The sequence below is a fragment of the Mya arenaria genome, chromosome 17 (genome assembly GCF_026914265.1).
Source record: "Mya arenaria isolate MELC-2E11 chromosome 17, ASM2691426v1".
Taxonomy (NCBI): Eukaryota; Metazoa; Mollusca; class Bivalvia; order Myida; family Myidae; genus Mya; species Mya arenaria.
Genome location: NC_069138.1, coordinates 47,654,548 through 47,668,448, shown reverse-complemented (window position 1 = coordinate 47,668,448; position 13,901 = coordinate 47,654,548). Strand labels below are relative to the sequence as shown.

Sequence of the window (13,901 nt, the reverse complement as noted above, 5' to 3'; positions counted from 1 at the left end):
TAATAGTCAGCGACTATAGGTCACATGTCGCAACAAATAAACCCATTCGGAACCAAATTTACCCATGTGCGTATTACAAAAAAGACACAAATAAATTGCATTAGCATTAAATAGCATAAAATACTACAACAATCTCAATGTTTTGGAAGTTTGTACATTGACCTTGAAATGGTCTTGACCTTGACCTGAAGGTAATCAGTTGAGCAAAACTCAATTATAAATACATCCATATCTCATTTGCCATATTAAGAGATACAAATACTCTCGGCCATCTTGAAAGCCATCTTGGATTTCTTGCTCCTTATTTACATTTTTAGGTAACACAGCTATATTTCCATATCTCTTAACTGAATTCAAAAACAAATGATTTGTTAAGTTAGAATCGGCATCTACCCTTGTTATTTACAAAATACTTGGTATCCCAAGGTAGAATCCTGGGTTATATATATCATTCCTATTCAATAATCACCTTAGGTTTAACTTAATCTCATTGGTAAAATCTCAGTGTTTTGATGTAACGGCCAGGGCTATAGCATGGGTGTCGGGCTTTGGATACGACCATCATATCTCGAATGTTGCATGGGCTAAGTAAGCTTACTTAATCGTTATGATCATGTATTTAAAAAGATCACTGAATGCTGTTATGAAATTAAATCTACATCCAAGTCCAGTCTAAACTCATTTCATAACATCATAACAGCGTTCTACTGAGAAATGTGGTTGGTGTTTCTCAAAATGATATGGACTGATTTTGACATGTTTTCATTGCTGTTCTTGTTGAGATGGTGTTGACCACATTGAGTTGTACATACACTCAAAAATGTGTCAGACAATTTCATTTTATGCAAGGCTATTAATATACCCCATACAATTTGTTGTGCACATTGGGCCAGTTGTTCAGTAATTTGTCAAAGTTAACAATTTTGCTAACATAATTATTGGTAACGTTCAAATCGTTACTGCTCTGGAAGTTTCATGGATAAACTTGCAATATTTTTCACAACCTTTATTTAAATATATGGGCACGTCATCTGAGTTAAAAAGTTAACAGCGATTACCTTGTTAGCTTAAACAAAGTGCTGAACAATCAGTCTATTGACTGTAGGTACAATAAAATTCAATATTTGAACATGTTTAAAGATGATCAGATTGTAATATGATTTTTACAGTTTATTATATTTTTAAACATATTTGAACCTTACTTTTCAGACCATCTGGCACGGGATCATAGACTCCAGTCCCAGCAACACTTCAGCTTTCTGTTTATAATATTGTGACATTCGGACAATTTAATGATCATAAGTGGACGTTAATCTGTTAGAAAAATGCTTAATGCCATGTATCTTGTAAAATCAAAACCACATAAAAATTGGAAAAGGAACTTTGGTTCTGTTTAATACCATTTACAAAACGCCATTGAAAGCAAAACATTGACATACACATACATTTTCATGTTCTCATATTCTTTTAATCAGAGCTTAAGTTCTTTTAGCAAACCATATTGACAATTATCCTAAAATTCAAATTCAAATGTACAAGATCAGAACCTCGGTTTGCAATCCAATTATTGACCACAAGGTTGACTAATCTGCATCTTATGATATACATTATAATACATGTAGTTATATAACCTGTTACCATGCACTAACCAAACATTTTTTTTTCATTTAAACTTGCGTACTTTTAACTTTATTTTATCAAATAAGTAACAACTGTCTGAATTTTTTTTTGTGATTTATGAATTTAACCAAAGTGGAACTCACTTCAGTTGGAAAACGAAATTTTCAAAAGGTATTTTCTTGCTTCTCTTGTCAATCACTCGATTATCCAGTTATATGATTGGTCTCTTGTGGTGACCGCCGTCCACGTACAATATTTGACCAGAAGTGAATGACGCCTGGTCGGATGCGAGGAACGTTATTGCCTTGGCAACCTCGTCTGGTTCCCCGACACGCCCAAGTGCATGTGTCCTCTTCTGATCCTCTGAAAACTGGAAAATTGTGAAATAATAATAAAGTAGTCCAGCTTTTTCTACAAAGTTCAGTGTCATTATAACCGGGGTTATAGAAGTGAGCAGGTCATTTGCTGTTGTTTTTGGTTTAAAGACAATATTTATACATTTGGACGGATTAAAAAAAATATACACATGTTTAAAATACAGGTCAAGTTCGACTTTGCGTACATACTACAATGTTTTGACAGAGTTATTGCCCATTTTCAACTAGGAATATACCAGAAATACGGTAGGAAAAATACTCATGAAAGAGTTGACAGGTTTGAATGTATTTTGGTTCATATGTCTACAACAATAAAATTAAGGTTTAGTTCGACTTTTGTTACAAAAATACTAATTTTCAGCTCTCCTCGAAGAATAAGTAGGGCTATACTACTTGCCACAGCGTCAGCGATAGCGTCCGGTCGAAGAGGGTAAGTTGGCATTTTCACTCATAACTCCAATACTGTTCATTAAATTAACTTGATACTTCACAGTTATTCAGGACAGTCACACAATGTGATTCCATAGCTCCATATCATCCTGATTGACATGGGTTGAAGTTTTAGGAAACATTTGGACTTTTACTTATAACTCCCATACCCTTCATTCAATTTACTTCATACTTCAAATAATTGTTGACAGCCATTATACACTTAGGTTTCATAACTCCATGTTATCCTTAATACAAATAATGGCCCTTGACTTAAAAGTTCGATAAAGTTTTAGGGCAGTTTTAACTCTAAGTTGAGATCCCAAACAATGTAAATTCAATTCGCTTTACACTTAATACAGTAACTGTTGTTCACAGCCAACACACAGTTAGGTTAAGTAACTCCACAAAATACAAATAAAGGCCCATCTTGTTTTTTTTTTATTTTTTTGTACAGGCATATAAAACTTTATTAATGCATCCATTTATATGACAAAACGGCATATAGTCGAGCGCGCTGTCCCACAAAAAGAATTTGTAGTAAACGGTGTCCGACAAATATTTCTGACAGGTACAATATTATTTGAATAATTTTGATGCACAGATTTAACATTTACAATTCAGGTCAAGTTTAACTTTGGTTAAAATCCATGTTTAATGGTTTTACCATATCTGTGCCAGGGTGTCGGGGTATTCATCCATTTTGACTGACCAAGAATGGAGACTGTTATGACTTGAAAGTGTTGACTGCATTATAAAGATTTTTTGTCAGAAGTGAATATAGCTCTTGAAAATCACCTGGACTCAAATCAAGGAGGATGCAACAAAGTCGACACAATGGCCGCTCAAATCATTTAATTGTAAATCTTAAGAAGTTATAATCGGAAATTGCAAGAAGTGGCCTACCTTGGGAAATTCCTCCTCGCTCATACCAAATTTCAGATAAATCCCCGTCCGGATCACCCCTGGACTTTAAAAGAAAAATATGTTGATCACCAAATTGTAAAATGTATACTTATTATAAATAAGCAAGCACAAACTCGTTTAGAAAACATTTTCGGTTAAAACACGAATAAACGGGGTGGGCGGGGCATGACGAAAAATTAAGTTAGTAAAAAAGAGCATACTTAACGGAGTTGACTCTTACGCCATGTTCACCCATCTCTGAAAATAGAAAAAAAGCTTGGCAACAGCAGCACGCCATTCCATGTGCGCATTTGTGCACCAAATTTGTTTAGAATCTCCACAACAAAATAATGATGGATAATTCAATACTATAATGTTGACCAACCATTAGCTAGAATGCCCGTGAACTGGTCCAGTGCTGCTTTACTGATGCTGTAGCTGGCATGTCCTTGGAACTAAAATTAGACAGACATACTGGTAAACATGCTTTTGCGGAGCTTTAACAATACTTTTATACCACAAACAAGAGCGCAAACTGTCAAAAATACGCCCGTCTTAGTTCTAGGACACCAAGTTGTAAGTGGTGGTACTTTAAGAAATATTTAGTGAGCGGACACTGTAAATAAAGTGGGTTTTTTCTGAATTTAAGGGTAATAACTCTGTAATAATTGAGGCGAAAGACTCGTTATCAAACCTGATCAAACAATTCTGCCCAAACACATTCTGACCAAATTTGTTGAAGGTTGGACAAAGGCTTCTAAAGAAATTGGTCATACAAGACCAATTTTTGTGGATTTCTCTTACTAAAGACCGATTATAACTCTCGAAAGACATAAGCAATGCGGCTGGCTATCAAGCATGTCTGAAATGTTATGATCATACACTTTCTGACTCAATTTGGTGATGCTTGGACAAAGGATTCTAAAATTATTGATCAGACAAAACCAATTTAGGTAATTATTGGACAAAGGCTTTTAAAGTTATTGATCGGACAAACCAATTTAAGGCAATTTATATTATTCTGACTGGTTCTCGGACTTGTGCATGATATTATGCCCAAACATATTCTTGCCAAATTTGGTGATTATTGGAGAAAGATTTAAAGTTATTGAGCGGATAACACACAGGACGACGCCCGCTCGCCACAGTTAAAACTGAAACACAATAAGGTCGATTAGTCTAGTCTCATATCGTGACAAAATTTTACCTGATGCCACATTGGCATGTTTAGATAAGCGCAGGACACACCTAAATTGCGTCCAAGATGGCATCCAGGTTTAAAATAAACGTGAATACGTGCAGTTCAAATCTGCACTCTCACAGATTTACCATTTTTACAACTTTTTATTTTCTTGTCTTGGAAAGAGCAAATATTTGCGTAAATGTCTGCAAAACAATCGCACATTTTCATATTTCTGTTCGAAAATTAATATTTTATGGCTTAAACCGTTTAAGAACAATGCATAAAAAGGCATGTTTTGAAAAAAATAAAAAAGTTGTCAAAGCGTTCAATCTGTGAGAGTGCAGCTTTAAATGTTTTATGACAGTGTGACATATTTCTTTGTGTTAAATCACTGCAACATAATACCGCTCAATTAATAATAGTTATACTAAATACAGATAATAATATCTTACGTAATATAAGCTTAATCATTGCCTGATATTCTTTTCAACACAACCTATTTGCATTTTATTAAATATATCCTTTGTCCTGAATTACCATATGAATGCGTCCTTAGAATACCTCAGTTGCAAATTTGCCAATGTGGCATTAAAACATATATATATTTATCATTTGAATGTTAACCTGCATATATGACCGATATAGCCTATTTCTTCATCTTATTTGAAGAAATATCACTTTTCAAGTTTATCCAGTGCTTTTCCAACCTGAAGTGATATTATTACACACCCAAACAACCCCAAAACAACATATTTCCGAGATCTATTAAGTATTTGATAACGTGCTTCCAAATCTAAACTCAGTGCCTCAACCCCCATTAGGGCGCTATTTAAAATTGTCTCTAGTAGACACAGTAGGTCCACAGCAGCCCTCTGAATTCATATTGTGGTTACAGTCAAGCCGATTCATTATTAAACAAGCATCAACCCATGCTAATATAAGTCAAGTCAGAGATCATTCAACTACATTTTGGCTACCTTCTACCCAAATATGTCATTTAATACAGCCACCGTAGACTGACTGTTCTCACAGTGTGACCGAAAACATTTTGCCAGTCTATTTGGTGCCAAATTTAAAATAAATAGGCAATGAAGTTCTATCAAATGCCAAATAAACACTATTTTTGCTATACTTGAGACCATTAAGTGTTTAGAAATCCTTTATAGGTTCTCAAGACAATTCAGTGTCCAGTGAATACAAAGTCTGCAGCAAAAAAGATTATACATTGTCAAACATACCAAAGGAGGGCTTTTTACATCAATATCAAGTTCCAATAAACACAAATGGATCTACAGTTAAGTCCACCATGTGTCAAGCAAACACCATGTAGCATTACAATCGACATTTTTAAACACAGAAGGCCTACCAGCGTCTGACAATTCCTTAAATGAGTACAGTGAGTTAAGCTTTTTCACATATAAACAAACCTCAGAGGGGCTTCGATAAAGTCAAATTCTCTATCGTTATAATTTTGACTACAGTGAAACACATTCAGAGCAAAACAAACGCACGTGGAGCTCAACAGTGCCAAATTGACTATATTGATATGTATTTTGCAACTATGATTCAAATTCAGAGCAAAACAAACTATGTATTTCTAATGAAGCCTTTCAGTGCCAAAACGATTCCATTTTAAAACCATGAGCATAATTTGGAGCAAACAACCACATGTGCTGCTCTAATTAAGCATGCTAAGTACCAAATATATCCTATGATTTAAGCCTACTCAGTGCCAAGCAGACCCTAATTTGGCAACAATGAAGTTCATTCAATTAGAACCAAACGAATTTAAGAATAGCTCTAATTAAGCCTTATCAGTGCTAAAACACCGTTTCGGAACCACCAGCCTATTCCGAGCTAAATAATATTATGTGCATTTCTACTTCAGCCTACTCAGTTCTAAAAAGCGCCACATTTTGACAACCATCAACCCCATTCAGATCCAAACAAACACATGCGGAACGTTTATTAACCATTGTCGGTGCTAAATAACACAGTTGTGCAACCATAAAGCTCAACAAACCCCTATGCAGCTCTTATTAGGTCTAATGAATGCCAAAATAGACCATATCTCGGTAAAGACGATAACGCTTTATCAGAGCGAATGGAACATGCAGCTCTAATTTAGACGTAAAGATCATTTGATCCCCATTCAGTGTCAATCAAGCTTATGTGCAGCTCTCATTAGCCTACTCAGTGCTGAGAGTTGTCATCACTTCTTCGGCAACCATTCAGCCTATCCAAAGACAAACAAGCTCATGTGCAGTTTTTCTAAGCATTTAAGTGCCTATAACACCACATGTTTGCATTAATTTAGCCCAATCAGAGCCAAATAAACCCAAATGCTTTTCACTTAAGGCCTTTTCAATGCCAAACACGACTCATTTTAGCTACCATAAAGCCAATTCTTAGACAACCTTACCCTTGTCGAGCTCTATAATGAAGTCAAGTAGTCAATGCCACGTGGTGGCCATATTGGATTTGGTAAACATATTGGATATATCCTGAGAGGGTCCTTACCCTAACCATAACATGAACAATATCCGATTTACAATTATGTCATCACAAATTGGATTACTTTGAGGTAGAAGCAGCTTGTAAATTTAAGGTACATTATGAACAAGAGCAATATACATTGAAATAAAAAGTATTTTCTAAATAAATGTGTGTCGTATTAAGAAATATAAAATAATCAAATAGATATTTATGGTGTACATTTTGAACGCCGTCTTGTTTTTCATGGTCCGCATTATATAAAGGTTATATGAAATTTAGTTCAAAAACGTCTGCAACACATTCGATGGATATTATTTTTCAACCATTTCGTAAAAAAAGCATAAACTTATGAACATAAAATTATTTCTTTGCCGTTAAAATCGGTAAATTAATCATTTTCAAAGATATTATGAGTGCAAGGGCATCACAAAAACTTGTTTAGAGCAGTATATGTATGAAATTTTTGTTTACTTTCATTTATCTTTAAATATCACTTAACAATGCAATCATTCAGGTCACAGGAAGCACCATAACTATATATCAACAGAAGTATGGTAATGGCGGCCATTTTTATTTTTGGCAGCCATATTGGATGAATCCACAGTGGGCCCTGAGCTTTTATTCAATTATACACATATTTTCTGCAAGTGTAAAAAGTTTAAAACAATACTCAATGTGCACTTTTTTCATATTATCAACTTACTTGATGAACGCGCGTATAAAACAGGTTTGGGGGATGAGAAAGAAGTGAACTTGTTAGGAGTTAAATTGGTTTTGTCCGTACAATTTCTCATGAAAAAGTGGACGGATGGTTTTAAATAACTTTTGGAAAACATAATAATATAAAGGCTAAATTCAACTTTGGTGTTAATAATCAACTAATTTTGACGGAATCATGTCCATTTTTCAACAAATATTTGAGTTATGTTCCCAAACCAAAAATAGTGTACCATTCCTGTGTCCAAGCAACGTGATTAGGCTTCTGTCACTCAAGTGCTAGCTAAGTTAAGGATATAAATCATGGTAATACGTATGCTTAGTTAGAACTAAAAAGTGGTATTATACAAATAAAGATCCGATGGTCAAATTGTATGTAAAAACGGCTACATGTACTTTACCGTAAGTTGACCTGCAATACTCGACACGTTAACCACACAACCTGAAAAAAGGCCAACGATTATCTGGGACGCATTCATTTAAGGGACACCACACCTGGTATATTCATTTTCCATGGCCCATGACCCCTTTTGGCTTTGAGGTCAATAGTTCAAAGATCATAGTCATAATTACCTCAAGTGCTTCCGACAGTCGACATTCGATTTACGGAATTCTAGTTTGTCCAATATAATCCAGATGAAAAAGAAGGAGTCAGAGAACATGGAAAATTACACATGAAAAGGTGGACAGATTGGCATTACTTTTGGAAAACATGTTTAACATAATAAAATACTAGTAATGGTCAAGTTCGTTCGGCTTTGGTTATCATTAACTAAACTTGGGGTGCTCATTTGCCATGGCCCATGACTCCTTTTGGCTTTAAGATCAAAAGTTCAAAGATTATAGTCATTGCTTCCGACAGGCCTCAAATTCGATTCGCGGAATTCTAGTTTGGCTAATTTTCCCACCTCAATGGACAGGGACAATCAAGAAGAAATCCTCGTAGCGTTAAGACATATAACATCAGAAAAGGGGGTGTAATCCTACCTAGTCTAGTCTTTAATCATGATTGTAGAATCGCACAGATCTGTCAAAATCCCACCTTTCGGGAACCTACAACTATTTATTCCAGTCCCATCCTTGGGTAAAACATTGTGGATTACTTTACCTTTGGTCTTGATAAGGTGAGGCAGGCACAGCTTCGTGAGAAGGAAGGGCGACCGGATGTTCGTGTTCATCACGTGATCAAAATCAGTCATATTGGTTTCCATGACGGAAAAGGAAACGACTACCGCTGCGTTGTTCACCTGAAGGAAACCAGCTATGTAACCGAGATAAAACAACTCCGGTATCTTTACCTTTTTAAAACAATATATGTTGAATGGTTTGGTGTGTACCTTGTTTTTACTTAGCCACAAGGCTATCCATATGGGAGTCGGTCCAATTGAGAATTTCAGTCGTGAAAGGATGTGAGGCCAAGATCACAGGCAAATACAGCTACCTGGTTATCCCATATTTTTGCATTTGTAGCGTCCACTAACTTGCTTTTTACCATTTTAACAACTTCTTGTCCGAAATGGTGCATAGTGAGCGTTATTTATTACTTTTACCTTCGATATCGACATACAAAGTAAACTTGGACGATTTAAGACGTGGGGGGGGACCCGCCTGTGCCTTTCTGGATCTGTGACTGCGACTTGTAATTTACATTAAAATGATTCTGCGGTAAATTGAAGTAATGGAACAATGTTAATAGAACATTCTATGCGATTTACTTTTCGGTCTGAAGACAAATCACTAGTACGTTGGACATGTATTCTGTTAGCGGTTATGCTCATGTCTTTGAAAATCATCATGAATAAGTTTTTGACGAAAACGACCACCAAACTTTTAGCGTTTCTCGCATGCGCGTTGGCTTGTATAATAGTTTTGCGCAAACAATAAACACTAGCTGAAGAGGGTCCATATGGCCCTGTATCGCTTAAGATCTTCAGTAAACTAGGAATGCAAGCAAATCTTGTGAAGTATGGTGAAATTTGTCAAAACGGATTAGAAGGAGAAGACGTTTGAAGCAATATCGACGACTGACGGACACGGGATATCCCACTTACACAATAGTTCACACACTTGTGCATATTATATAACCAAAGTAGCTCTTACCGTGTTACAATCTGTCTGTACAGTATGTATGCGTCCCACAAACGAATAAGACTGATACTCACACTGGGTCCGACGCCCATATATAGTCCGGTGGCTTCGTACATTTAACACACACACGCACACGCACACGCACACACACACACACGCAAACATCGACATAATTGTTTAGTAACGTAAAAAATATTATGAACTCTTGTTCGCTGTTTATAAGAGTTGGTGTCTGTCACCCATGAGCCGATGCTCCCTTTTCTTTTATTTCGTTCAGATATCATAAATAGGCACTTGCCAGTACGTCTATCTGCCCGAATATCTCGAGCGTTCTCTGCACAAGATTCTGAAGCTGAGCATCATCAGTGACGTCACACACAACGACGAGGAGCTTGAACAAAAGCATTCATTAATTGTTTTATTTAATTTGACAAGTTAGCATCTTATAGATTATCTAACTTAGGACTAAACTTATCGTTCCATACACAAATGCACCGCAACCCTTGAATATAAAATGTTACATTTACAATCATTATTGCTTAATTTTCTCTGGGATGTTTCAACTGCAAAGTTGAAAAATAACCATGATAACACTTCCAAGACAAGTGAACGTAATAAAAGTTCAGCTTCATGAACAGCGACTGTGTCAATGATGTTACTTGTTCCATCGACGTGAAATACATTAAATCCACACTTAAACTTCATTTGACCAATTATAAGAGTCCTTTGTGTAAGATCATAGGCATTTAGAAGATTTTGCGTTCTCGGAATACGAATGCAACTGAAAGAGTATGCGTTCATCTTAGAGAGAGCATTGGGTGTGTAAACGTATCAATATGAATACAACTGGTAAAGATTACTGCTAACGGTTATAGAAACTTTTTACACACTCACCCGGTCCTGTTTGAGACCCGCAGCCAGTAAGCTTTCCTCAACTGCGTCAAGTCTGCTTTTGACCCGTCCTGTGATGACCAGTCGGGGTTGAAATTTGATCATGTGTAGCGCTGTGGCCGCACCTATGCCGGTCACATCGCCGGAACCTAGAGATCAGTGGAATGAGTGTTTGCTGCACCGAGCATATATGCCATAAAAAATAACGCCATATAAATAATATTTACACCTCAACTTCCATTCCTTAAATGAACGGCCTTTCGGCAATCGCTTTTATAATCCGATGAAAGTAAAATCTTCGGACATGTTGGGATCTCGAATCAATATACAATTTACATTTAAATTGAAAATTGTTCAGATAGTTTTTATTCATATTGTGTCAGCAGGCTACAAAAAACATGCAACAACGTTTTGAAAAGTGCTCATTTATGATTTTTTTTATTGTTGTCAAAGGCGTTTTCAATTTATATATTATCATCTGTGAATGATTATTATTCCCATGTCCAATGATAAACTGTTTCCGGTAACGGTCGGGTCGTTCTTATTATAGATTGGGTAAGAAAGAAATACTGTAAGGTTTTCTGAAATGAAATTAGGTATCTTTTAACAATTTTGTAAAGAAATAATGAATATCTTGTGTAAATATATTTCGATACAAGTAATTATTATGTGATTGATTACATTATTGGGAATATACACGCAGTTGGGCTGGTTAACGTACGCAAGGAGTCCCTCGCACTCCACACACTGCAACCAGCGCATTACCTCATAATGACATCAATTACGCAATTTATTCCTTAAATAAAGACGTCGCGTCATATGTTAGCGTAAAGTTTTTAAATGGGCTTTTTCATACTAATGATTCTCTAAAAAGGTACAGACAGACGTACAATTTTTCAATTGTTTTTTCCACTGCCTCTATATATGTGAATATGCCTGTACAATGGGGTAATATATGTTTTCGCTTCAAACAGTCTTTCATACAAACAGATACAAATAAAATACACGTATAAGGATTTATATAATATGCAAGTCTTGTTATTAAGTTTGATTTTTTGTTGCATTTGTTTGTGTTTCTCAGGTCATCAGTCACTGCTTTTTTATGACAATAGCAAAACATTCTGTGAACAAATACATCCTTATTTCTTTATATATTCGTATGATCAAGTGAAATAGTCTTATTCCACAGTTTCTTGTCAAACGTCATACTTGATCAAAAGCGTTTAAACATTTATTTTGTTGGGATTTAATATTTATGATGAGAGTAATTTAAACTGTGAAAGGTGCAATCCAGCATGCTTCTGCAGTTGCAATGCAGTTGACTGTTTTATTATCCTATTTTAAGGTTATAATTAATCTCAAATTTAACATAATCGCAAAACTGTATCTTAATGGGTTTGAAAAAAAAACGTAATGTAAAACCTTATCTTTATTGAAGATACTACAGTAAAGCTTTATCGCTAATATGTCTTGTTTAATACCCGAGTTAAAATGTAAATGTTACTGCATTTGATATTTGGTATGTTTAGGAAGTTGAAAGATAATACAACTTTTATTCAACACATCTTAAACACAAAACTAAAACATAAAATCGCATACAATACTGGGTGAGTACCTAAATTGGAACAGTACCTAAATATGGAACACCCATTATAAAAGTGTTTTTTAATCGAGATCAGTTTATTTATGATTTTAATCAATAAAGACGTTTGTCTTAGATACAAATTCTAAAGAACACGATAATCCAGTAAGTATTTCATATACTGCTATCATTTAAGGTTTTTCATGTTCAAATGTCAATACTTGGCACGCTGGGGGGAAATACTTCATGCTTCCCACAATCACAGCATACTGGTACAGTCTGTATTTTACTGAAATCATCAAATTTTACTGACAAAAATGACAAAAAAACAAGCTGGAAATAACATAAATTATTAATTTACTTAAGCAAATCATGGAGCAATAATTTTAAAAGAATACATAAAAGTAAATAACGAATTAAAACTGTTCCATATTTAGGTACTCCAAGGACAAAAATGGCAGTCCTAGACTGTGGGGTTAATAAAGCACTTTTCATACAGATTGGTAGTATCTTGAAAAATGCCATTTATATCAACCATTTGGTCTTGAATCCTAGTATGCTGATGGAAAATTTTGTTGTTGTGATGCAAGTTTAACTTAAAATATTTCAAAAAAAGTGCCGAAAGTGTTCCGATTTAGGTACTCACCCAGTATGCGATACAATGAAATATTTTCTAAATGAAAGAAGAAGAGGAACAAGTACTTAAAGTCCCAGTACGTTTTAATGATGTAAAATTGTGTTGATTCTTTTTGCATGTATATAGCTAAATGACTTACCTTAATCTTTTTGATATTTCTCAACACCCAGGATAATAAAAAAGTGCATATTGCATGCTCGAATATTCAACTGGCGAATGTAGAAAAAAAGTCAGAGAAACATATGTGTACATGCATTTGACCTGTGATTGCTTCACATTTGTACTTTTCAACCATAAAACAAGACAAAATATTATATGAATTCTCAATTAGTTAGATACTAGCAAATAACCGAATGGAAATGGTCAGGTAGCTTAATATCAACACCAACACCTTGTAACAACCTTGTAGTTGATTATTTGAATCCCAAACTGACAATAAGCAGTAAGTTTAATATTCGAATCACCAACTACCAGCTAGTAGGCAGTTGGATACTTGAATCCCCAACTACCAACTACCTCCCAACTTTACCGTCATAATAAATCAAAGTTAATAACTGCATTAGGGTGAATATCTGATATATTGTAAATTTTGGATGCCTTCAAAGATTATTCACGTACACCAGAACGGTGATGCTATGCGCACAACAGATAAGATTAATTATTATCATACCTGTGATGAATGAGAATGTCAAGATTGAAATATCTGTTATTTCCTAGTTCAATTGATGTAATAAGCACATAAGCTAGTTTTCCGACCAAGCTGTTTATTGTATTGTAAACACAAGATGATAAAATTACATATACATGGATGCACTGTGATTAGAATTTAAAACTAACGAACGATCTTACCTGTAATGATGACAACTTTATCCTTTAACGATGCCATACTTCTGAACGTATTTTAAAACTCTATTGCCACAATACTGTGATATATGCAGTGTGCATGTTCTATATATGCACACGTCAGCTTTACAT

General features: G+C 35.1%; 3 protein-coding genes across 3 annotated transcripts in view; 1 reads left to right on the top strand and 2 right to left on the bottom strand.

The window, feature by feature from the left end:
• Positions 1-1,300, top strand: part of LOC128223027 (eukaryotic translation initiation factor 3 subunit G-like) — a 24,863-nt gene extending 23,563 nt beyond the window's left edge. The window contains exon 10 of the mRNA XM_052932268.1: positions 1,210-1,300. Within this exon, the coding sequence (XP_052788228.1) occupies positions 1,210-1,231 (22 nt within the window). The 3' untranslated portion in view covers positions 1,232-1,300. The remainder of the gene's footprint in view (positions 1-1,209) is intronic.
• LOC128223029 (uncharacterized oxidoreductase MexAM1_META1p0182-like) overlaps positions 1-1,884 on the bottom strand; it is an 18,351-nt gene extending 16,467 nt beyond the window's left edge. Inside the window, exon 1 of the mRNA XM_052932271.1 lies at positions 1,764-1,884. The gene's annotated coding sequence lies outside the window, so the exon portion shown is untranslated. The remainder of the gene's footprint in view (positions 1-1,763) is intronic.
• LOC128223028 (3-oxoacyl-[acyl-carrier-protein] reductase FabG-like) lies at positions 1,161-13,901 on the bottom strand. Its single transcript, XM_052932269.1, has 9 exons — positions 13,776-13,901; positions 10,711-10,856; positions 10,115-10,207; positions 8,837-8,975; positions 8,130-8,170; positions 3,718-3,787; positions 3,554-3,590; positions 3,333-3,396; positions 1,161-1,990 (listed from the first exon to the last, which is right to left on the bottom strand). Exons 1-9 carry the CDS (start codon positions 13,810-13,812, stop codon positions 1,832-1,834), a joined length of 786 nt encoding a protein of 261 aa, XP_052788229.1. The 5' UTR covers positions 13,813-13,901; the 3' UTR covers positions 1,161-1,831.